General features: G+C 46.6%; 1 protein-coding gene and 1 pseudogene across 1 annotated transcript in view; one reads left to right on the top strand and one right to left on the bottom strand.

Moving 5' to 3' along the window:
• LOC144106387 (uncharacterized) overlaps positions 1–26,559 on the top strand; it is a 71,573-nt gene that overhangs the window by 14,843 nt on the left and 30,171 nt on the right. Inside the window, exons 6-9 of the mRNA XM_077639180.1 lie at positions 2,661–2,750; positions 6,603–6,919; positions 10,230–10,305; positions 12,454–12,738. Coding sequence (XP_077495306.1) covers positions 2,661–2,750; positions 6,603–6,919; positions 10,230–10,305; positions 12,454–12,738 — 768 coding nt within the window. The remainder of the gene's footprint in view (positions 1–2,660; positions 2,751–6,602; positions 6,920–10,229; positions 10,306–12,453; positions 12,739–26,559) is intronic.
• LOC144107199 (uncharacterized) lies at positions 15,697–26,480 on the bottom strand (annotated as a pseudogene).

The following is a 26,559-nucleotide window of genomic DNA, read 5'->3' as shown; positions in this document are numbered from 1 at the left end:
GTGACGTAAACGCAGACTCCGTGATTTCTGGTGGCTAGCGGTGCGGTCTAGCAGCTGCCGAAATGAAAGCTACCGCCGCTGCACGTTGAAGGCATTTATCGGGGGTCCCTACCGTTGCTTCATTTACGTTTGCGCCGGCGTCTTGCCAGCGTTACGATGGATCCCGTTCCCGAACCCGACAACGTAGTTCTCGCAAAAACTCCGGCCTGCATTTCAGCGACCTCAGCCCTACAAAGCGTGCGATGCTTTTGAGGGAGCACGGTTAGGTTAGGCACCGGCGGGTTGTTTCGCCCTTCCTCAGTAAGCAGCCGTTGCAAACTAAATATCATAACCGCAGTGCGGGGAGTTGAGAGGGGCCAGGACAAGGTCGGCGCGTTGCGCCCATCGGAGGCTGGCCGGGGCTTTGGGACCAACGGATTGTGATTCCTTGAACGGCGTGGAAGGGCCAAGTTATTTATTTATTTTTTTGCCACAAAAAACGGATGGGTGCTCAAGGGCGGTCGCGTTTAAAGTTGGCGGCTTGAAACGAAAGCCGACGCACGACGCTTCAGCGGCTTCCGCTAGATCCAACGGGTCCACTGGATCGGGCTCTCTCGCCCACTTGCATGCACCTTCAGATGTGTACTGTGAATGGATTAGATTAGCCGAGAGCTCGAAAAGAACAGTTCCGCCCAACTGCCGAAGCTACTGAATTACGTCACAATGCGCACCTCGCTGCGGAGCCGAATCAGTCTGGCCGGGCCGGCGGCGCCTGGCGCACTCGGTGCAAAATAGAGACATGCTCCAAGTCTCCGCCAGTGCGGTCAGAGTGCGCCGAAGCTGCCGAACGCTTCGGCGGTCAAGCGTAGTTGGCGTAAAGAGGGTCTTGCTTTGGCCAACGTGACGTCGCCGTGCAGCGCGCATGCGCGCGTTACGCCAGAGCATAAACACGCCTTAACAGAGCCTGCGCTTAACCGCTAACCAACGTATTTGGTGGCGTCATCTATGGGAGCCACTGAAACCCCCCCCGCCCACTCACTGAATAAAAAAAATATCCTGTGCCGAGGCTCGGAATCGAACCAGGGCCTTTGGCGTTTGAGGCAGAGACGCTACCACTCCGCCATGACTGCTCAAAGTGTAATAATAAAGGTGCATCTAGTGAATGCACTCTTCCGATGCAGAAATCTCAGTGCTTTCGCTACTTATATCCTGGCCTAACAGAGCTAGGTCATCAGCAATTTTTCTTAACTGCCTTGTACCTTGTCTCCCGTCCCTAATAAACAATTTCCGTTAAGTAGTTTGAAGTTGACTGGCACAGCCGGGAATGTTTCGCCGGGCGAGTGTGCGAAGACACAAGGGCTCTTTATACGGCGAACTGTCTTGTACGATCACCGGCCATCGTGCCATCATAGTTTTTCATCAACCGTGGCGATCATCTGACAAGCCTTAACAGGCTCCTTCAAAGGTTAACCAGCACTTGAAGCGGCACTTGGAGTTCCTCTGTTATTCGGCGCTTGTAAATCGAGGCACGTCAAAAACAAAACCACGGGGCACGCAAAGCTCATATATGCGAAGCGCCATAACAAATCGAAACTCTCCTGGCCGCCTGTGGCACCGCCAAGCATCGGTTTTCTTTGCTTCCAACATTCAGGTTGCCTTTTGTCTGCCTTCCTTGTGTGATAAAAGTGCATATCAGCATTGAACTGTGCTGTTTTCTACCTTACAAGAGCTTTGTTTTCAGTAAGAGCGGTGTTTTTGTGATCAGGAGCTGGTATTCTATCGATACAAGCCAACTTCAATTTCTCCTCAGTGTCCCTTTAAGTTTTGCACACACAATTCTGGCATTTTTTTTCGTTCGGAAGTATAACCAGAAAGCTACAGTTTGATGTATTAAAATGTGCAGTGTACTAAGCACATCTCGAAGAAATAATTTTCATTTTAAAGCATTCAAAATCTTTTTTTGCGGTAGCTTAGGAGTTGAGCATTATGTTGTTTCCTTAGTGCATTCATCAGTTTCATGCCGTCCGCAGTGCAGAACTTGGCAGCATGCCAAGATGTTGCGCGCCTATAACATCACTGTTTATCTTCTGACGAGAGCTCCTGTTTGGTGATGGTGCGCTTGGAAACTGCAAATAACACTTAAATATTATTATTACAGACACGTAACCTGGCGTAAAAAATGCGCTTCTGACCTTAAGGGCCAGTGTTCAGCACGATTGCTTTATCTCACAGTGGTTGGCTAGGGCTGTTGACTATCACCAAATCAGCATACTTTGCCTTGATACAGCAAACTCCTTTCGAAGTGAATGATGCTAAACTTCTGCGACATGAGCACGGCTGACTATGCGCTTTTGTTGGTTGAGGGGGCTGTACATGAAATTTCGACTCTTGCATAAACATCTGTCGTAACCTTTTTTTTTTTTCCTGCGTAATGGACCCTCCCTCACTAATTGGTTAATTGGTGTCAACTTTCCTGGAAAAAAGTGGGTTCATTACACGAGTACAATATTGCATTTTTGTGATGCTGTAGGTTTGCATTATCTGTAAAGAGAGCATTGCTGGAGTGATGTGATGGGATCTTCTGTCTTTTTTTTTTTTCTTGTTCTGGAAAAAATTTCAGATTACGTTCTTTTTGATGATTGGTTTGCACGCTCCAAAATTGATTACTGACCACTGTGCAGGACGCCAAGCGTGTGCCGTTGAAGAGTAGACTGCCTAGCGGCCGCACGTGGAGCCTTCCGCATCGTACAGATCCTCCGACGCCAACGCAGGTGTGATGGTCCCCTCTGGGAATCTTTTGTTATGTGTCCTCATTGCTGCAATGGCTGCTTCATTCAAGTGTAAGCACGCCTTACCGCACTGCTGTGCAGGATATGTGCCGTCAGTACTTGAGAAGGCTACTCTACTCATGCTTGCGTGTGCCTCTGGGTGGTTTCATGGAGCATTCAGCTGCTTTTTCTGGTGGTGCCTCCTTTTGAGCTCTATGTATCCTTGAGGGTTCTGCCTTTTCTTTTCCTTTTGAGACTTCATAATAGGTGAAATTAAGTGCACTCTTTTAGCCTATTTTACTTTTATTCGGTTGAGCCCACTTATACCGACTGCAGGTATAACAAGCGCTCGCTTATTAGAAAAGAAGGCAGTACTACCTTCAAAATGTGCATTTCATTTCATCTCAGATACAGCAAACAACTATGGCCACACCACTTCGAACAGGGAGGTCGGTAACTCTCCCCTAAAAGTTGAAAATCATGCGTTTCTGCCAAGTTCACCAAGGGAGCCACCCCCTCCAGAGCTCCCATCAAAAGATAAACACGCTGGGATGTTATTCGTGAATAGCATCTTGGCACGCTGCCAAGGTCTACGCTGTGGACAGTGCAAAGTGGGGGAACCCCCAGAAAAGATAACACTTCAAAAAAAAAAAACGTACAGTATTTACATGATTGTAAGTCGACTCTTTTTTTTCTTAAATTTAAAAATTCGAAGTAGGGGGTGTCGACTTACAATTGAAACGAAACCTGGCACTGCCAATAAAAGCTAGAAAAACGATTTATCAGGGACGCTACTGTGAGGTTACAAGTTTTAGTTTGCTCTAAGGCTCCAAGCGTAGCCTTTAGGGATTCCACGGGCTTTTTGGCGAGGATTTTTCATTTTTTACTCTTACTGCGCACACCGTTACCCGCTGTGGTGGATCAGCAGTTAGGGTGCTCGACTACTGATCCGGAGTACCCGGGTTCGAACCCGACCACGGCGGCTGTGTTTCGATGGAGGTGAAACGCAAGGGCGCCCCTGTGCTGTGCGATGGATGTCAGTGCACGAAATTATTCCGGAGCCCTCCACTGGGCCCTTCCTAGGTCCCTCCTTTATCCCTTCCCTTAATAAGTGGTTCAGGTGTCCACCTAGATGTGAGACAGATACTGCGCCATTTCCTTTCCCCAACAACCAATTTTCAATTTTCAACGTATGAGACAAGGAGAACTGACCTATGAGACAAGGTTAACTGCCTGTGACCCCGCTACAACGTTGGCCAAAAGCAAGTTGACGGCGATGAAAATCCGACTGAAGCGTCAGAGATCACAGATGGCAAAAATGAGGTACTGAAGAGTAAATCCAACTGCAGAGTAAATCCACTTCAATCCATGATAGTGCCTTTTGTGCCGGCGCAAACCCGATAAGATGGCCAATTTAGGCCTGCATGCGACTGAAATTAGTTTGAAAAATCTAACTTTCGGACTTTAAAAGTCCGAAATATCCGTCGCGAATACGTATGTGCTTCTAGGGGGTGACTGACAGTGCCTCATTGAAGTCTGAAATATCCTACAAGTTTGAATTATTGGAGCCTGAATTACCCGTCAGCTATTGTATTTTATTTTTCATCAAACTTCCAGATAAATTTTGGTAGTAAGCACACTCTGGGTGGCCAGAATCCTATCGTATGCGTTATTTCATCGATAACTCTGTTGTTATATATGGGTTTTTTTCCATAGGGGCAATGGAAGAATTGATAAGTCTAAAGACGTTGATCGTTATAAGCTATCGTTATTAGATCATTATAAGCTTATAAGTTATATGATCGTTATAAGCTTATCGTTATAAGGTATCGTTATATCTGGTCTCGTTATATGTGGATTACATGTAGTCGGTGTAACACACCACCAGACAGGTCATCGGTGGCAGGTAGTAGCAGAGTGAAGCTCCACCTGCCATGGCTAGCAGGTGGCGTGAAAATATGTCTAGAGTTGCACTCAGATTTCGCATTACTGACTGTCGTAATCATGTGTTCATTTTTTATAAATGCTACTTTTGGCATACATATTAGTATTTTAGCAACAGCAGCCAGCACTTTTCGATTCTTTCCCGTCTCTCGGCCTCAGTCAGACCATGTCTTTTCTGCAGTTCTTTTCTACCGGCGCGCATGTGAGGGCGCTGTTTTATCACCTGTTATCTCTATTTGGCTCTGACTGCTGGCTTTGCGATTGTATCGTTGCGCGTTTATTACTGAGAAAGCATTATATGGCTGTGTTGACACTGGAAGTGGCCGCAAAATGTGTCGCCGGAAGTTGGTCCCTTGAGACGTCATGAGTCGTTAGAACAAAAATAAGAAAATTGGGGTCTAGGTGGAAATCGAACCCTGGCCGCCAGCGTGCAAGATGAGACTCAAAATTTAGTGATGACGTCGCACCTGAGCTCAGTCGCAGCTGCTGCCACGTGCAGACAGGAGAGAGGAGGCGCAAAACTGTGTCCGCCAAAGCAAGGACACTGGTTTAAGCAACAGATGTCGCAGGTGCAGACGAAATCCCAGTGATGTCATCACTGGTTGACCTCGGTGTGGTGGCAGTATTCCCGAATACATTCACCAAAATTTTAGCAACTGTTCGTCGTACAGCATTCGGGTAGTGTCATAACATTTCTCTTTGCATATAAATTATGTTTTAGTCAAGTTAGAGGCTAGCTTGCAACGGGGGCTCAGACCAATGACATATGCACGTTCAGTTGCATGCTTTAAGCCACGGTTGAGGTGTCCACTGAGCTATTGTGCCTTTTCCTTTCCTCGAAACACATGCCTTCACATTCTTCCACATAAGCAGACTTAAGTGCACTCAGCATTTTTCTTGTGTGGGCTGCGTACGCGCCATCATGCCATCCTGCGGAAAACTACGTAACATGAGGCAGGGCGAGAGGGAGTATGAGTCTTATATTTGAATCGACTTTGCTGGCCAGCGAGGATTGCAAGATGAAAGGTCTACGTATAGGTGGCAAGATACAGTATGTATTGAACGTTATGACCTTTTTAGAGTTTTTTAGGACGCGTTCAGAAAATGTCTGCGTAATTTGCGTGCCTCCTTTTTCGAAGCCCTCATTTAAAGAAAAAGAAGTAAGCAAATTATGACTGTAAACATGGTACTTACAAAAGTGAATGAAACTGCAAGAAAAAACCGTATATGGTCCATTCACAAGCAACATCGACCATTTGTGATGCTTGTGACGATCGATTGTGAGGAGTGTTCATTGGCACATGTGGAAGGCTGTTGGGGCTCCTTGGAGCAAAATAGTTTTGAGAACCCCTGCGGTAGTGTGGTCATCAGGTGCGTTATAAATGGGCTCAACTGTATTCATGTTTTCATTATGCCTAAAAGCATGTACTGATTTGGTTCAGAATGTGTACAGTAGAATCGCGATGATATTAGTCTGAAATGAGGTTGACAGTATTTATTTATTTATGGCCATATGCCGCTTTGTTACTTGCCATGCATAGCATGCACCTGGTAGTTGAGGTCTCGGCAATGTGAGGGGTAGCAGTTAGTGCTTACATTCTTATCATCCGTGGTGACGCGGTAGAGTGTTCAGAGTACCTAAAATACTGCACTTTGTGCATATTGTAGTTTGGCTGCTAAAATCGTACTGAAATTCATATCTGCAGGGATTGTGTCGTCGAGATTATGCTGTAGTAAGTTGCGTGTCCACTTTTGTCCATGTGGCTTGGCACTTCAAACGTTGCTGTGATGGAACTCCTAGTGTTGGCTGTGTTTTTATTGCATTAGCTGTTAGCAAGTGTTGTGTTTGACTGTTCAGCTTTCATGGGGCCTGTGACAACTGTGTGTACCGGTTTGCTCATCTGCCTACAGGGAGGGCCTCCAGTCAGAAGTGCAGCCAGGCCAGCTCTCAGGACAGTAGTGCCTGCTCGGACAGAGACATCTCGATTAGAGGTGTCTAGAATAGAGACTAGTATTAGGACTGAATCGTCATGGGCGGACACCTCTGGGGCAAGGGGGCCTCGGGCCGACACTTCGAAACCCGAGGGGCCTCGGATTGAATCTCCAAAGCAGGATGCTCCAAGGACAGAGCCCCCCTCCTCCTCTGCTGTGGAGGCCAGCAGTACGTTGGTCCCAGCAGCCAATCCGAAGCCCCAGGTGGCTCCTTCTTGGCAACCTCCGCCTAGTAGGTGCGTACTTTCGGGACTTCTATGTATTTAAAATAATAACAAACACTGTCCTGTGGTGCTGCATGAGAGCACGAGGTCTTTTGCCACCAGAAAAGCTTAGTGATGCAAACACAGGTGCAGATTCTGAGAAGCACGCTGAGCATCATTTTGAAACATTCGGGCTAAAACGAAGAGACTTAGTACTCGCGGGGCCAGACTTGTATGTGCAGCTTCGTATGAAGTTGTTGAGGCAGCTGCATACAAATGTTCCTCAATGTTCGATCGCAGTGTTCATTTTCTGCCCCGTGATTGAGCAGAAAGCACAGGACTTTGCTTTTCTTCTCAGTAGGCCTGACTTCCGCTGTGGCGTCGGTCATTTCCAGCGCTTTAGAGAACGACACAAAATTGTTGGCAAGGCAATCACTGATGAGAGCCGTGCTGTGGACATCGACTCTGTGAACAAATGGATTGAAGAAACTTGGGGCAACATCACAGTGACGTACCAACCCCGATATTTTCAGTGCAGATGAATCTGCACTATTTTGGCAGATGCTCCCGAGCAAGACGCTGTCTTTTCGTGACAATTTTCATGGTTTGAAAATTGACAAGGCTAGAATATTACTGTTGCTCGCCACCAACATGAATGGATTGACGAAGCTTCGACCACTTGTGATTGGAAAAAGCAAGTCTCTGCGATGCTTTCAGAATAATGCGCTTTCGGTTCCGGTGACCTACAGGTCCTCAAAGAGCGTGGATGACCTGGTAACTTTTTGCCCAGTGGTTGATGGCCTAGTAGGCCAAGATCGCAATGTCTGCTTCCTAGTAGACAACTGCTCTGCCCACCGCTTTAGTGCTAGTTTTAGCAACATTGAACTTTACTTCCCGCCACTGAACGCTACATTCGTGCTTCGACCCTTGGACCAGGGGATAACGCGCGCGGTGAAGGTTAGATCGAAAGTCTCCTACAGATCCTGAGGACTGGAAGAGGCCTAATAGATTGACCTCTTAGGTGCTGTGTGAATGCTGAGTGGGTTGTGGAATGTCAGAAATTAAACTATACAGAACTGCCTCCGACAATATGGTCTGGGCATTCCAGGAGAAGATGGGGAAAATTCTTTGTCAGTTCAACTTTACAAAGCCGTTGCGGGCCTTGATTATTTGTGGAGCCAGTTGTCTGAATTTCCTAGTTCTATTTGTGACTGAGCACTCGCTCACATCATTGAGACTGCGGGGAGCTTATGAAGGCATCATTGCTGACACCGCATATAACTAGGACACCACTAATGTGAACTGTGACTAGGACTTCATTGAGCTTGTGCCTATGTGCTTAGATGTGCTTCGTGCACTCAGCATGGTTTATCGCTATTGCACGTCGATAGAATGCTGCAATCTCAGCTTTTCGGAGTCGATCGATAACAATGAGCAGTGTGTTCTCTCCAAGGCAATGACGATGAAGCAACAGAAAAAAATAGGCAGCTATTTCGCTCGGTAATCTGCGAACATTAAGTGGCTATCATAGACCGTTGAGGAATGAAACAAAATAATTTTTTTCCATTTCAGCGTGTGTGTATGCTACTAAATTTACTGCTACTCTTATATCGAATTGCACATTATATCGAACTTGTAGGCATTTTTTTGCAAGCTTGATATATGTTGGTTTGACTAGCTCGTGTGTGTTCTTGAAGGTAATAATAGTACACCACTGAGCATTTACTGCATGAGCTCGAAATTTCCCCAGGAGCACCGATGAGGACTACTGTACCCTATTACTCCTGTTTACATAGTGGTATGCAGACGGCTAGTGCTCGTTTGCATGACATAAGACGCAATTTGTACTTTGATTATATTGAATAATTTTTTCTTTTTTTATCAGTTGTGGCCGTGATCGTTTACACAGTGCGACAACTTAGTAGGATGCGCCAACGCAGTCACCCGCCTGGTAAACACTTTGCGTAAAACCAGCGCTTCTCTCTAACTGTCCCTGCTTTCTTCGACACGACCAGTCCTTGTTTTTATATCACTTTATCCTGGAGTATGTTCGGTGACCAGTTGTGTTAACTGAAACTGCCTTATTTTTTACTGCTGCCGCTGACCACCTTAAAGCATTGCTTGGCAATGTGGATTACACCGGTGCGTCCCGTCCTGCAATGCAAGCAATAGTTGAATTCAGGTCACTGCTGTCAAAGCAACACTCATTGACCATTTGCATTTGCTAAATCTTGTGATTTTGCTCTCTACAATCGCAGAAATTGCGCACATGAACCCTGCGGACTTTTTGCGGACCTATTTGTCACGGGAGGGGGTCGTCGTCGATTAAAACATTAAAACTCTAGCAATTGTTTATTGCTGGTGAGTGGTGAAGTGTACGCATTCTGAAATATAGCCACTTTTTTCGATTTTTTTTTAATGTGGATAAGGTAGAGGCAAGTGCAGATATATTCATGCCGTCACCTCATCACTGTGAAGTTTTTGCCCAGCCGTCGGATCTATCGAGGACATGAAGGGCAATCATTCGCCGACCTGATTTGTGGGTGCCACACTACAATGATTGCTATGCAGCTTTTTGTTGTGCTGGTGGTGTTGTCGATACAGTGTGACCACTGTGACCACCAGCGTCGTCATCATGTCATTGTATGCACCGAAAATGAACAGACTGGCAAAAGTGAAACTTGATGGTAGCAGCACCATTGTAATACAGCGAGTGAATGCTGAAGATTTCGAATGCACTTGGAAATTGTCATGTAGCACCGTGGGAGTCCGTCGAGACCGAATGCCATTCCAAGTTTCGAATGCCATTAGACTTAGATGCCATTCAAGCACACCCGTGTAGCACGGGTACAAGACACTAACAATTATTAACACAGCATTGAAAAAGCACTGTCTGTAGCTCGGTGGTTTTCGTTCCGATATAAAGCTAGACTGGACGGGGTTCCTCTGAAGAAGTAAAAAAAAAAAATTCTGTGTTCTACAATTCAAGAAGTAATTTTCAGACCTTGGAGTTGCCCAGCCTCCTAGCATTTGTTGAGCCCGGTGCCTGCAGGCACGTCCAGCACAAACTTCAACTGCTGCCTTTGTTCTGGTATGCGTCTAAAAAGTGAAGGTGAAATGGTGGAAGCAGTCGGCCCTTCTTGAGGAGTTTGTTGCAGCTGCATCCAACTGGTAGGCCTTGCCTCTGTTTTCTCTTGTGAAGCACTTTTTTCCCCATTCCCTTTTGCCATGTGACAAGGAAGCTGCAGTGGTGATTATTGCTTTTGTTGGGCACTATGAATGGTTTACTTTGTGGAATGAGTGTTGGTACGCGTTTTCCGTGACTCACTCTTGGGCATTTCAGGAAAGCAATTGACCGGGACTCTGGAGGGGGCAAGATGGTTCGCGTGATCCATTCAGCTCATGCGGCACCCATAAAGGTGAGCCAGTGCTTAGCTTAAGGGGGAACACAAGTCTCTGGGACCACAAAATGACCCAAGAATGAATTTTTTGAAAATGGCATTTTTTAAATTTAAAGTCTTAATCACCCAGGTATGTCAGCTTTTCCCTGAATCAGTACTTTGATCATAACATTGAATGTAGATCACTGTGCGGGCAGAATTTGTGCAGGAACAGACAATAAAACGAGCATGCAAGCTTTGAACCCCTGGCTGTTTTGGTACATCAATATCTCTGCACCTAGGACAGATAAAGGTGTATTTTTTTCCTGCGAAGGGAAGCTGAAGGTGCACTGCACTGCCTGTAATAATCAAAGCAGAATTTTTCAATCGGGCTTCAAAAAATTTTTATTTCGCAAAATTTATGGATGCCCAATAGGCACACTTCGAGTGCTGATATTTCAAGTGCTGTACGATTGCTAATAACGGTAAAATGGAAAACTGCTTTGATCATTGCACTCTTTACTCATTTGACTATGTAGCCATGCCATAAAAATTCTTTTTATTGCGTCATCTTTGTGCCAAAGCACTAATCGGTGACTTACTAAAATAAAATTTAGGCGCTATTTAATTTACAGAAAAATCAACTCCCTGTTTGAAATCTGCATAGGAAATTGAGCAGGGTGCTTTAATTCTTTAGGACTGGCCTAAATGTAAGAAAATAAGCTCTAGGACCAGTCCTTTAAGGGGAGACGAGAGTCTTAAAATTAAAATTTTTATTATTGGAGATAATGTAATGAAAATAAGTGTTTGTGTATGTTTATTTCTTCCTCCAGTTTTTGAAATTGTAATTAGTTTCAGTACGTCGTTTAGTTCTCATTTGGTGGGAAAATAACTGAAGCCTATTTTTTTTTATCCCGATTGAAATGAAGCTACAGCCAAAGACCTGCCATGTGGAGCTATGCTATTTATATTGTTGTTGAGGTTCATCATGAAAAAAAAAGTTTATGTTGAAACACCATAATTATGAAATATAATTAAATGACTTAATTGTTCACAAAATTTGAAATTCCTACTCGGCCATAAAAAACATAGCTCCATAGTCAAGTTTTTCTGAATTCGAAGTTATAAGATTAATGATAAGATTAAACGAAAAGTAAATTTGAAGTGCATGTGCCAGCTATTCAGAGATCATTGTGGAGTTCTCGGAAAATGGCGGAGTGAAGAATGAATGGAGATGTGAGAAGATTTTGCAATATTGAGTAATATCAGGGTGTAGGGTAGTGCGCCAGCATCCGAACAGGAACGAGATGGGGCGCGGTTCCGGGAAACGACGAGTGCAAAGTTCTTCAGCATTTGTTCCAAGATCACCATTTCTATGCTTTGGAAGGGTCAAATATTTGAATTTTTTAATAGTTGGAGGTTGAATCAGACCTTGAAACTTAGTAGGTAGGCAAAAGTAACTGAGCAGCTGCAGTGGTGGCCGAAGCGGGCTTGCAGCTGATTGGTGGTGCTGTGGTCTCCGGCGCCGCCCGCTGCTCCTCGGCTACGATTGTAAACTCTCTGACATAAGCCTTCGCCTTCGCTCTCCTTCCTTGGATGATAAGTAAGCGGGTGGCATCCACGAGAAGCCGTTTTGCGTCTTCGGAGCGTTGCCATTCTGAGTGGAGGCTTTTGTCAGCCAGTTTACACTCGCAGCAGCAGGCAGTTCCGGAGACAGCAACACCATCACTTAGCTGCTTGGTTACTTTTGGCAAAGACTGTTAGTCTCGCAGAGTTTTGTGGCTTCAGAAGCAATGGCTGCACTGCTGGAGAAGCCTGTCTTGGTATTCCCCATTTGTTGGTGCATCTTGGCGAGGTAACGACATCCTGGTTGAAATCAAGAAAAATGGGCATGGGCAGGGCATGTGATGCAAAGGCAAGATAACTGAGCGGATTCTAAGAAAGTGCAAGCATAGCAGAGGGTGTCAGAGGGTCAGGTGAGCGAATGAGAGTGAGAAGTTTGTGGGGATACGGTGGCCACGCTGGCACAGGACAGAGTTGATTTAAGAGATGTGGGAGAGGCTGATGATGATGGCACAGAAAAAAGAGAGCCACAGTTTTGATGCGTCTGCTCCTTGACTGCTATGTGTATGACATGGCCATGGCACTGAACAAGCTTGCTTGTGTGGTGCATGCACTTCTTGCCAGATGGGCGGCCCACCAGCGGAGCCGGAGGAAGAGCTTCCAGCCCACGTGCCCCTGCCACCCATCCAGAGCCTGCCTTCATTCTCTTTCAACCTCAAGCCTCAGGATCCTGCACCTGCCAGCACCGGGATGGCGAGTGGCGGCACCATCGCCAGCAGCACAGTGAACACCAGCAGCAGCAGCAGTAACAACGGCAGTGCTCCTGCTGAGCCCGAGTTCAGCTTCAGCAAGCCACAGCCAGTGGGCAGTGCCATCATTGGCTTGGTGGCGCAGCTCAAGGATGATGAGGTGGGTGGGGTGTGCTGAAGGGGAGATGCTACCCAAAGACATTTTTTTAAAATAATATACACCCTTGGTGGCGCAGCTCAAGGATGATGAGGTGGGTGGGGTGTGCTGAAGGGGAGATGCTACCCAAAGGCATTTTTTAAAAAATAATATACACCCTAGAATTATGAAATATAGAGTTTCTTTATGCTGATTTCAAATATATTATTAGTTTCACTGCAAATGGCATAATTTTATATCATACCATAACTGTGTAAATACAGGTCTTTATGCCTCCCCTTTTTCTGTTGCTTAACTTTCATAGTTATGGCTTAGTGATGGCTCATGTTTTGCCTACTTGAACTGTGGAATGCCAGAAAATATCGTATTTACTCCCGTAATGAAACCCCCCTCAACTTTTGTCGGTCAGAATTTACTTTTTTTTTAAGCCAGCTTTTTGTAGCTGGTTCCTCAGTGTTTACAACGCACACCTTGGCGCCAAAATGCTGCCGGCTGTCGATAACATCACTTGTTTATCTTTTGACGAGAGCTCCTGCCAGAAGGATGGGGGGGAGGCGCACTCCGCGAACTTGGCAGAGCGCCAAGACGTTGTATGCTGTAAGCTACGGCATAGTCATTCGCTTTACGCACTGGTTACTGTCCTGTGTGTTTTTGTAGCGATTGCTAAGCCTTCAGCGTGGTTGCGCTGTGGCGGTGCAGCCACGCTGTCACAAGGTGCGGAGCAGCTGCTGGCGGTGCGGCGCCGTGGCTGACCATGGGGTTCGTCATGTGGTTGGTCACGTGATCAGCCATGTGGTGCGGAGCGGCTGCTGCTGCTGCCGGCGGCGCAGCGCGTCGGTGTAACTGAGCTGCCATAGCTGTGCGCATGTGCCGTGTCTAGTGGGACGAAGATGAAGAAGGAACGCCCAGCGAAACGGAGTGGCGAAAGACTGACTGACTGACTTCAGCTCAGCAAGTTCCACTCGGCCAGCTGGAGCTATCACATCACTGGAGGTTTAAGCAGAGATAAACCACCGCCAATTTTTTTATAACCTCTGAAAAGAAATGTGTGCCTGACCTTCAGGGCCAGTGTTTAGCATGTTTGCGTTATCTCGGCGCGAATGGCCGGCGCTGCTGGCTACCGCAAAATTGCCGGATGGATTGCATTAAAGTGAACAGTGCTAGACACCAGCGGCACGAACGCGTCTGACAGCACGCGTTTGTTGATGACTGAAGGAGGACGGAGGTATGATATGAAATATCGGCCCTTCCAAAAAATACTGTTGAAACCATTTTTCCGCGTAATGAGCCTTCCTCCGCAAAGTGATGTCAAATTTTCTGGGAAAAAAGTGGGTTCATTACGCGAGTAAATACGGTAACTACATATAAAATACATACTACAGGTGAAAAATTGGTACCACAAACCAGACCGCAGTATGCGTTACTTTAAATTGCGCTTAAATATATAAGTAATATTGAGGTTTAAAAGAGGTAATACCACTCCTCACACACTAGAGAAAAAGTGGGCAAAATTTCATCCAGATCCAAGCACCAGAAGTACTAGGAACACGATGGACAAACTCAGTCTCCAAAAAAGGTATTTTGAGAGAAACAAATTTCAAAGTTAAAATTAAAAGTTTATTTACAGAACAGGGCCTGAAGTGTGATGAATGTTGCACACAAGAGAGCCAAACTCTCCTTCAAGCAGCCACTGGCCCAACTGTCCGCACCATAAATTTCTCCGTAAAAACGACATCTCCTTTGTGTTTGTCCATGGTTTCCATGCACGCATTTCCAAATGGCGACATGGTGGACAGACCGCACCGCTTACAAGGATCTTCAATGCTGTTATATCAGCGATCACAGACGTCTCCTCATCTCGCACTCTTCGCCATCAAAAAGTCCAACTTTTTTTTGCAAGGCGCTGATGTACTACGCCGCGTCAAACTCTGGAGGGATCAGCATCGCTATGCCGCGCGGCCGCAGGTTCACTTGCTGTTGGGCGAGTCTTCGGCTGATTTGCGCTGGTGTCCTCTGAATTTTTGCACGGAGCGATACTTGACTGCCCGATGACTACACTTGTTACTGCTTTCTTCATCCATAACAAAGATGAAAATGCGAAAGGGCCACTGCTCAACTGCGTAGCTCGACGAGACACGGACCTGGCATGTAGGCTTTGCCACAGAAAAGTGCACAGTGGCCAATGCCATTCCCTGATCTGTACTGCGTGAAGCCAGTTGCAGCGCTTGGAAAACATGGCAAAGACTTGCTTAAACTATTTCTTGCACTGTAGCAGCCCGAGCAACCATGGTTATTTGTAGAATGCCGCTTAGCTGATCTCCTCACGCGATCCGCAATGGGCAGGGGCCGCGCGTTGTCAGCCGCGAGACACTGGAAGACTGTACACTTTCGGGTTTTTACTGCTGCCTTGTGCTCTTTTAAGGGGGGAGGTGGGGATCAGGGCTAACTTTTTTGTTCTTTGACCTAGAGCAATGAAATGTGGTAGCCACACTGAAAAGTGTCTTAAATAAAGAAATATGGAGTTTCATTATGATACCTTGAATAGTTTTCAAGTTACAAAATGTTACATGTGTTCCGCTTGTGGAAAACCTGGCACTGTAACGAAACATGCCAGGGAGCTGCCTTCAATTTCAATCTTTGCTCAAAAGAGCCCTGAAGGGTACAACAGTTCCAAAAATTTTTGTAAACCCATTATTTTTTTTACACAGAACATCATGTTCACCTTCACTAACTGTGCCAGAACTTGTCGTTCACAAATTAGCTGTAGAAAAAAAACTAAGCCCTCAACGAGATATTGAAGACTGTCATACCCTCAAGCACACTTCAGGGAATAAATAAAAACAAACAGGATCAAAATTGGTTCAGGCATTCCCACGCTACCCTCTCCACAGACAAAGCAGAATGCCCAAAACACACTTTTGAGAAAACATCTCTCAAAGTTTTCGGAGTAGTTCACAACTTTCAAAATGCACCAGGACTGTAGTTTTCGCTGTCTTTGGTTACACGTGACTTCTTGAGTCTCTGCCCTTTGATTTCGTGCACACGAGACGATTTTTTGGCTCGCTGATGGTCTTTTTCTGCAGCCCTCTGAAAGGCAAGGGCACCAGGTTTTAAGCCCAGTGTAGTGCAAAGCTCAGTATAAGCTCGCAAGTTGCCTGCATTGTACCTGGCAACTGCCTCGTAAACTGCTGCTTCTACAGTGAAGAGGGAGGCATGCTGCTGCTTCGATATCAATGTCCAAATCACCGAATGAAGGCTTTCGGCAGCGTTCTGTGTCTTGTTGCCACTACATCGAGCCAGTAAATTAGGGTCGGACAAGCGTTGGTAGACCGATAGCAGCGCTTGCACAACTCTGCTTGGAAGATTGTACTTGTGTGGAGGCTGTGGCTTGCCTTCTGCCTCAGCTGCACGGTGCCTGCACCAGCTGTGGGCACCAGGTGGGCAAAGATCATGATGGGGCTCAGCATCTGTGGATGCAATGTGATGTAGTGTTGCCATCACTGCCCTCTGCATTTCTTCCACATTTGTGCTATTTCGCAGGGCTAGGCCATAATAATTAGTCAGTCTTTTTATCAAATCCTGCGTCAAGGCACCTTTCCCACCGAGTGGCTCTTCCTTCTTGGCTTTGTTCACAAGAGAGCGAAGTGCTGTGCCCATCCTTTTTTGCACATGGTTCACACAGTCCTCCTTTGTGAGAGGTATGAACCCATATGTTTGATCATTGCACAAGGCCAGGTAGGTGCGGCTGTCTCCATCACAGATTACGTTTGTGTATCTGAAATCGTTTCTGTCAAGGGAGCGCCCAAAAAGCTGCAGTGTGGCTTCAATTTCCATGCGTCCTGCATTGACATCAATGTTTTATTGGCACTGGTGAGCCTTCTTCCATTCATGGTATGCAGGGTCGGTTTCATTTGGCCCTATTTCACACCCAAGGCAGAAGTTGGACAAGACTGTACAGTCAAGCACAAGACCCGTGTAAAATTCTATTACACAGCCTACACCAATGTGTGAGCTGTGCCCACGCGCCAGCCATGTGCCGTCATAAACAACTGTAATGTTCTTGGTGAAGTTGACTTCCATTTCTTTGTAAACATCTTTGACAGCCTTCACAGCACCTGCAAAAAAATTTTGTGCAGCAACTTGAGCAGCTGGCTTGAGCACTTTCTTCAAATGCTCTTGGTATGTCTTCTGGTGCAGTCCTCGGTGTGAAACATTCATCACTGCCCAGAAGTCATTCAGTGAAGTGGGTCCTTTGCCAATGCTCCTGATTGCTTGCATAGATCTGAGGTTTACATCGAAAGCCCTCGCACCTTGCTTTCTTTGCGAGGACCACTGGGAGCTGATAACACCACAAGAACATTTCAGCACCATTTTCACAGCAAGTCCAAGTCTGGTGTCCCGGTCCACTGCTAAGCTTGGCCTCCGGCAAATCGGGCAGAGGGCAGCCCTGATAAGCGAATTTAGAGCACCCATTTGAATTACCACGAACTCATCGTCTGATGCAGGAGTAGTATCGGATTCCGGCAGCGCGGTCAGCGTGAACTTCCGCTCAGTTGCCGACATCGCACCAAGCGACTCGCCAACAGTGGTCGCGCGCGCTTGTGCTGATTCCACGGATACAAAACTTGGCTCTCTGTGTTCCTGAATGGTACGACGCCCGCCGCATGGAACATCGGCACAGCTCCGCTGATTGAACGCATCTGCCGACGCACCATGTATCACTTCTTCCGAACTGGCTTGAGCGTCGCATTGAAGAGCCTCATCAAGGAAACAGTCCTCTGCTGATAAATCTGACCTGCGTCGCAACTCCGTTGCATTGTCCGGTACGCGGCCGTAGCTTGTCGACGGCCCAGGATCCAGGGCGACATCGCTGTCACTGCTTGGTGGCTGACTTGGTGGGGCACAGTCCGGCACGCTGACGTCCGATGCCGACGCCCGCACACCGTCATTTGACGAGTCCGCCTCATCGGCGATCACTTTCAGAGACTTTCGTGACTTCCGTGCAGTAGGGGGTCGGCGCTTTCGCTTTCCTTACGCAAGCTTAGTCTTTCGTTTCTTTCGAAACGTGCGACCCATGACTACAGAATGTGCACGACTTGCGCGAGAAGAACCGGCCTCGGTATCCAGAGCAGCGTTGGTCCCGTGTCCGGCAGCCCGCGACTGTTCAAGCAGAAGACGTAGCGCCGGATTGTAAAAGCTAGGACTCCACGACAAAGAACGGCGAACGATCGCAAAAATGGCGAAAGGCAGAAGAGGAACACAAAGACACCCGCAACGAAGGAGCCGATGCAGACGACAAGCCTTCTGGCAGCCGGAGGTGACCACGTGACCACACGCGCAGCAGCCAATAGCAGACACGCAATCTGCCGCGAGCAAGCTTTGTCCAATCGCAGCTGTGCATTCGAGCCGCGGGAAATTCGAAAGCTCTCGCAAGCCTTTCATTCACAGGCAAGCCACGCCCATACCATGCCGCCGCCGCTGCCGGTGATGCCGGGGAAAAAAAGCGCAAGAATTCACAAACAAAACAAGGCCAGGATGGCGGCACTTGCTTGAGCGCCTGAGAAATGGCGCTCGCGCGAAATACAGATGTTTTCAGCTCTCGCTCGCTGCTCAGGAGCTGCTGAGGCGTGTTATATATTTAATTTGAAGCACTTTTACAATGAATTACGCGCTGATAATTACAGGAAAGATAGTTTATGACACGTTCTACCCAAACACGTGGTTTTCCAAAATTCGATTTTTTTTAGATTTTTTGGCTTTCGAAGCCCACGTCCCCCCTTAAGGGGGGACACTGGTCTTAAAGCTATTTTTGTTGTTTTTTGACCAATCTTAATAAAAATGCATAGACTTATTCAAATTTTTATGCTGATTTCAAATATGCATTTATTTTAAGTGTAGGCCAATTAGTTTTCAAGATAATTAACAATTAATGCCCATTGTTTGAGGCCCAAATAGCAAAATAATGATTTCATCTAAAATTAATTTTAAGGCACGGTTAGATAGCCAGAATAGTGAATTATGAAATGTTGAGAGCAGATTTTTGATATGTCTATTATTACTCATTTTACAACCTTCTGAATTTCAGTATAAAAAATGTGTGTACCAAGTAATGGTAAATTAACGAAAATAATTATTTTTTTAAGGTAAAACGAAAAAATCTGCTCCCAACATTTCACACAGCATACATTAGGCTTTCCATTGCAACCGAAATTTCAGCTCTATGTGACTTGGTTGCTGAGATATCAAGGCCTCAAGACTGCTAGCAGTCAACCATATGCATTTTGAGAAAAGCCCCAAAAACAAGCAGGGGACAGTTTAATAAATATTTACAAGTGCAGTAATATATTTACAATAGGAAATGGCTAGTAGCCACCAGGAATGTAGTCCTTTTGATTGCCAGTAGTATCCAGGTGCCGCTTCTTGAGCACTTCTTGAATATTTTCCGCAATGGAATGCTTTCGAGCGCACTTTTGCTCTCGGCGCTCATCCTTCTCTCGCATTCTTCTTGCGCTCATAACTTTCGTATTGAGGCCCAGTTCCTGTAATATTGCTGCAGAAGTTCTTTTGCTGCCTGCGTTGAACCGCATTACTGCCTCAGCCACGGCAGCCTCAACAGTAAACAATGATGCGTGGCGCTCTTTGGGTGCCAAGGCCCATATCAAAGAGTGTAGGCTTTCATTACTGTTTTGGGTTTTACCCCTATGGCACCGCTCTAAGAGCTTCCTATCCGACAGTCGCTCATAGACAGGGAGCAATGCTTTAGCAACATGGGGTGGAATGTTGTACCGATGCTTTGGAGCAGATTCGCCTCGGGCTGCTGCCGCATTTTGCTGGCACCAAGAGTCCAGTCCCGATGGGCAGAAGCTATGGTTTGATGCCTCATCAGTAGAGGTAATGTGGTGGTAGGTGGCCATCACAGCCTTCTGCGTAGCCTCTACATCCCCATTACGGGATTTTAAAGCCCAGGCATAATAGGAGCTTAACTTTGTTATGAGGCTGCCTGTCAGTTTGCCTTTTCCTCCAAGGTTTTCGGCACCTTTGTGTTTGGACAACAAAGTCCGCAATGCTGTTCCCATACGTTTCTGCACGTGGTTTATGCAGTCTTCTTTTTTTAGTTTGATGTATCCATACACATCTGCCTCTTGCACAGCTAGAAAAGCCCGACTATCACCGTCCGAAAGCATTGTGGTATAGCGAAGGCCACACTTCTTCAACGACCTTTCAAAAAGAATAAGGGCTGCCTCAACTTCCATCTCTCCAGCCTTTTTTTCTGAGTTTTTTTGGCATAGGTGCCCAGCCCTCCAGGACTGGTATGATGGGTCACCTTCTTTTGGGCCTCGCTCGCAGCCGGCACAGAAGTTGCACAATACAACATAGTCCAGCACAAGCCCGGTAAACAGTTCGATGACGGTTCCCACACCAATGTGGGATGCGTGGCCGCGTGTCATCCAAGTGCCGTCGTATGATACTGCAATATTGCCGGGGTTCCCAAGGTCCAATTCATTATAATGTTCTCGAACCGACCGCGCACACTCTTGTGCAACTTCTTCGGCTGCACGAGCTGCTGCAGGTGTCAACTTTTTTTTCACATAGTCTTGCCACGTTTTATTGTGGAGACCGCGGTGCGAAACGTTCAGCGATGAAAAAATGTCATTTAGAGCTGTCTGCTGGTTGCCAGTGCTCTGCATTGCACGAGCAGCGAGCACATTCACCACAAAAGGGTTGATCTTCTGATCGCCACGTACCCGCGGCGAACTCCATGTAGACGATGCGTCTCCACAGCTCGCACATTGAAGATAAAGTTTAACGGCAAGGCCGTATTCTCGCTCATCTTTTACGAAGCTCAAGTCATTGCCGCCACACGTTTTACACTTCACAAGTTTCAACAAACTGTTGAGCGATTCCAAACAAACGATCGTGAAGCTTGCCTCGTCGAGCAGACAGTCCGACGCGCTGCCGTCACGTAAACAACGAGACTTCCGCTCCGTTGCTGGAGTTGAGGCGAGTTCTCGCAGTTTTTGTTCAGTCTTCGTCTTATTTTGGAGCACATCTGAGGGCTCCAGCATCACTGTATCACGGCGGATGCGGGCGCTGCCGCTTACAGCTTCCCGTGCTGCGGAGCGCGTTAGGCCTAACTGCGCGGCCTCGCCGACACGATCGTTCAGCGCAGGAGTTTCATCATTGTCGGGGCGCACAGCAGGGCGTCTCTTGAGGTTATCGACCAGCGACTTCTTCCTTGCCGAATTTATGCCTTGAGTGCACCTTGCGCGCTGAACCAGGCATCGCTGCGCGTTTCTTGCACTGCACGGTCCGGCACAGAGTCGCGTCTCCCCGCGGCTCGGTCGCGTCAAGCAGACGCTGCCAGCCCGCTCCACCAATCGGATGACGACCTGCTGTCACGTGATCCGCGGCAGCCAATAGGATTTTGAATACTACCTTTTCTTTTTTGCTATTTTCTCGGCAGCCAATGGGCGAACGGAAGTCGTAGTGGCGGGAAATTGAAGGCGAAAGGCGGCTTTTTCAAATGAGACCAAGATGGCTGCGGTGCCGCGCATGAAACGGGAGCTACGCTTTGCGAAATACTGTTGTTTCGGCGCCGATTTCAGCTCAAATTCGGGCGACATGGATTGTATAAATTGGTATTGTGAGTAAAATACTGACCTTAGAGGCGAGAAATTTAACAGAGAGGTAGATAAATGGCTGCTGATTTCGAAAATAACATTTTCTAAAAACTGATTTTTTCGAGATTTTTCGGCCCGAAAGACCCGTGTCCCCCCTTAAGGGAAAATGCGGGTTAAAAAAAACTGTGATTTTTTCGAGAAAGTCTATTTTTAGTTCTCTTCCGTTTTTTATTCTTCCAAGCCTCTTTTTCATGTATCAAAAAATCAAAACTGAGAATAAACGGGTAGTTAGTAAAAAATGCAATCAAAGCACTCGCGGTGGCTCATGAAAGCACGAATCTGGGCAAATTCGGGCATGCGGCATTTCACCCCACGACGTTGCCCGCTCTTGAATTTTCGCGGGGAAGTAGGCCTAACCCTCTTCTCCCAGAGGCTACTTCAGCAGCAGTGCATTCTTGATAAAAATACAAAAAAGCATCGTTTCCCACTGAAATCGAGCGCCACGATTGGCCTTTTAAACGTGGTACGATCGGAGCCCTGGGCTATTGGCTGCGGCACATCCTGACGTGCGCAGAACACGCTCGCTCTTTCTTCAGCTGTGACCGAGACCAGAACCAATGTGCCTGCCTGGGTTTCTGTGCTTTTTGCCGCCATGGATGTCAGCGATAAACGAGTTTCACGCACGGAAGTTCTCGACGAGGCATCAATAGAAAAGGGGGCAACGATGACACACCACGGCAATGACCACGGCAACGACGACACACCCGATGCGCGTTCTGTGAACTTTGTCCGGTGCGTCAACGGTTTCGTCAATGCACCAGAGCAAAAGCTATAGATGTTTTATAGCGACCGCAAGCATGAACACAAGCACGCAAGCACAGTTATCTGCGAGATAAGCGATATGATCCATAGCGCAGCAACAAAACAGGGGACAAACACAGGCGCTAAGCGTTAGCGCTTGTGTTTGTCCTCCATTTTGTTGCTGCGCTATTGATCATAACGCATACCCACTAGCCCGAACCATCACCTTGTTAAGAGATAAGCGAGTTGAGTAACCTCGTCAGCGGCACGGCATGCCCAACCTGTGGGCGATGCGACCTGTCAGTCCGAGAGTCGACCGGAAAACGAAAAGGACTGGCTTCGTGTTTGGGACTGCATTGCCGAAATGAAGTGTGTCCTGCGGACGTCACCTTGTGCGCCTACACCTCAAGCTGCATATCTCCATCATGCAACAGCAGTGGTGAGACGTCCGCCTGTGGCAACACGAGAGACGCACGCCTGGAGGAGGCAGCTCGCAGGGACTGTGAAGGAATGCCATATGGAGCTGGTGCTTTCTGACTGTGTGCTATTTTAGGACACTCTTGCCAGCATTATATGTAAATTTCGTCAATATTGAGAGATTGGAATAGTAGTAAACTATTTTCTAACTTCCAAATGAGTTTTTCTCTGTTGTTCGTTTTGTGACATTTTAGAGTTTGTGCACTAAAATTTGGGCAGTTTATATGGCACAATCACAATGAAATTTGGCATGCTTATGCTTTAACATGTCCTGAATACAAAGAAACCACTTTCAGAGCCTTTTGCAAACATATTCAGTATGATAATTTGAAAAATGTCTTCGCCAACAAAGGTAAAACTGAAAGCCTGTTTTAAAACATTTTTCTAGAATAAAAGACAAACGTTACACTGCGTATTGTATTCTGCTGTTCTTAGGGAGCAATTTGAGCTATTTTGTAGTGTTCCCTTGTGCTCACTGTTATGACCAAGAGCGCACAAGCGTGCATTGTTTTCACTAATCTATGACATGCAGAAAGCCAAATGAGCTATCAAAGAACTAAAAGCAGATTTGAAGAGAGGAGCTTGAACTCTTTAAATGGCGAAAATTTCATCAGGCTGTCACAATTATTAAAGGAAAGATTTCCCGAGTAGCATCTCCCCTTAACAATTTCCTGCCCGCGAGAAAAGTGGTGCTGTTTGGGTTGTGTCATTAATATATTTTTTTCTTTAATAAAACTTGCTTGATACAGGAGTGTACAGTATCAAATTGTAGAGGAGGAAATTTTCTTTGGAATGGTATGTTTCAATCATCAGGTTTATTGAAAGTTTCTTCCCACAAACAAAGCATACAAAAATTTCAGGATATACGTTTTTTACAAAAGGGACTGATGCAACATTGCAGCAAATTTCAGCTTTCCCTGTACAGTATTCGCTGAGGTACGCAAGGACACAGTAGTTTACTGACTGTCGGGGCCACCACATGAAACAGTTCCTTGTTGCCGTGAAACAGAGGTTTGCCGCACATGTCTCACAGAAAACATATGTCTTTTGTTCGACCTTTCTTTCTTCATAGCACAATTTGCAGTTTCGGTAGTTTTTCATTTCTGGGGCTTGTGCTGCAGCCCTTGAGGTTTGTCATCTCTTCCGGAGTGACCTCTCGCCAAGATTCATCTTTTTTGCTCTAGGACGGTTTCTTCAAAATATGCATCCACGCATACTTGTTCGTGTTCCTGTATATCTTACTGATGATTTCCATGGTGAAAAATAGGAGACAGAAATCGATGGCTCTGAAGAAGCGCCGTGCAGCACTCCGGCACACAACGCCGAGGTCGACACCTGGCTGTCTTCTAGCCGAAAACAGTACTCCCTGCGTTGCCGGCGGCAAGCAGTCCCGCCCGAAAGACGTTGACACCCTGTAGATAAGAGTTGTGACCATCAGAACACACTGACCTCTTCCGATCAGCGCGCAGCAAAAGCGGAACCTTTTGGAGGAGAAAGCGAAACTTGCCGAGGCATGGCTGTTGACGTTCCGGGTCAGTTTGACGCAGTTTCACTGTCCGTGCTAAAGTCTGATGAGCCAAAGTCGCCTTCCAAGTCATCACTGCTGCTGTTCTCGTGCAAAAACGAGCACTCAGTTGCATCAATTTCTGAGGAAACTCGCCGCTTCCGTGCAGCTGCAGTGCGCGACATCGACACCATGATATAAACAACGAGCGCCTGTCACGTGACTCCGAAGGGGCTTTTAAAATAGTCGCGCAACGGAAAAAACTAAACGCAAAGCAAAAATGATAGAAAGGTTTCTTATTTACCCTCTAGATGGTGCTAGCTGTCCAGGAGCGCTTTCGAAGGGGGAAAATACGAATTTGAAAACATCGATAGCGGCTATCGATGGGAATAGGCGCGGGCAGGAAAGTGTTAAATGTAATTTTCACCAGTATCCAGTTTAAATGCAGCTTTAACTTTTATTTTCGTTAAAGTAGAGGGACTAAACTTTAAAACAAACAAACCAGTGAAAAAAAAAGATTTTCGAAAAAAAAAAGTTTTTGTTTTTTTCGACACTGAGAAGTGATAGAAGCTCGCCTGTAGCGATTAAAAAAGTTAAGAAGTTATCTGGGAAACTAGACTTGGACGAGTTAAGATTCGGGGAGAGCTATCATTGGTTGCAGACTTACATGGGTGGCGACTGTTGCTTAGTGCTGACACTTCCTACACCCTCACTGCTGCATCACCTTCCTAGCTCAAACCTAGCTCACTGTGTGTGTGTGTGTGTGTGGAATTTGGTATTGATTCAAGCAGTGGTGGAGGTGGGTGGTGGCACTCTTAGCGAATGGCATTGGGTGAGATTGGGCAGCACACCTGGTGTCTCTAGGGAATCTGGGCAGTTTCGGCGCACTCCTTCCAGGCCCGGAGGATGCTGGAGCATTCTTCGGAGTACCCTCCAGTGAGTGCACCTCCGGACTCATTCCGTATTCTACGGACCATAGCCTCACGATGGTCTGTGTAATGGCTGTCATCCCAGAGGCTGTGTTACGCCGCCATTCATTGCTAAATGCCGGCAATCCGTCATCTTTGATTAGGGCATCTCTGCTTTAGATCGACTGGCAAGAATATATTTAAATTCAATTCCTCACAGATAAATGCTTGTTTTGCTGCTATACGGACATCAGCATAGCTAGAAAGATCCATAGAATTCGTTTTTTCTGAGAACAGTAATTGCATGGAGTTGTCCTCCGTGTCCCTTCAATGGGGCACTGTCTTGGCTCAGTAGAGATGGGAGGTGGGGATGGTTTGACCTTATGGCATCGGGTGAAAATAGCACCACAGGGAAGTTCCCCATTCGTGCAAGCATAGGTGTGGCCTTTGTCACGAGTTCAGAGTCTAAGGGGATTGAATCTTAATACCCGTGTTACACGGGTGTTTGCAATGGTAGTTCAGTTAACTCTCAGTTGAACTCAACGGCAGTTAGCAGTGTTACACGGCAGTGCTAACTTCCATTGAAATCTCAACGGCAGTTGAGTTCGACTGAGATCGGGGATCCCAGTTTAACAGCCAACTGACAAGATGGTGACCTACGTACCAAAAAACTTGCCCCCTTGTCTTGGCTCAGTGTGCTTCGGCACGCGCAAATTTCTACCCCAAAGCGAAAAACACGCAAAAAGAATTGTCACTATAGGAAAGAATATATACGTTACGATCATTTACAACAAGAAAAAAATGCATACACTGCTTTTTGCTTATTTTCAGTTCACTCCAGACGCGAGGTCATGTGGTTAGAGTGCTAACTGAACTGAACGCTAAGTGCTCGTGTAACAACTGGCGGTTAACTGAACTTTCGTTCAAAACGCCCGTGTAACACAGGTATAAACCGTGTAGTGTGGCTCCTGCAGCCGCCATGGCAGTCCTAATTTTCAGAAGGCGAGGGTTCGTCTCACCTTCATGAGATTTCGAACACTGGCCAAATGAGCTTGACTGCATGGTCCAGAATGAAAGTCTGGCCTTTTTGTCTTTTTCAAAGGCTCTACAGAAATTTTTCATTTTTCTGGCCTTATCAAAAAAAAAAGCATGCGGTGTTGTACCATATGAACGCATGTAAGGGCAGCACTTTTTTTTCCAGATTCGAGGGCCGATTTTCGAGGTGCGGCCTATGCACACGGTGTGCAAAAAAAAAAATTTTTTTTAAGTAAAAACACACCTATCAGGGAATGAGTGGCATATATTCTACGTTCAGTCGTCACTCACGGAGTCTTCCGACTCCAAGCTGGTGCTGTGATCTGGGGCAAGCTCATACCACAAGAAGTCGCGCAGCATTTCCGCTGTCAACGTGTAGCCATTGTTCTGCACTTCCATCACACAGCAGAGCAGCTCTTCTTCCAGTTCGGGAAACTTGCACGGCTTGCCTCGGAAAGCACGCTTTTCGCAGCTTGCG

The sequence above is a fragment of the Amblyomma americanum genome, chromosome 10, assembly GCF_052857255.1.
Source record: "Amblyomma americanum isolate KBUSLIRL-KWMA chromosome 10, ASM5285725v1, whole genome shotgun sequence".
In the NCBI taxonomy this organism is placed as follows: domain Eukaryota; kingdom Metazoa; phylum Arthropoda; class Arachnida; order Ixodida; family Ixodidae; genus Amblyomma; species Amblyomma americanum.
This window is presented reverse-complemented; position numbering and strand designations above follow the sequence as displayed.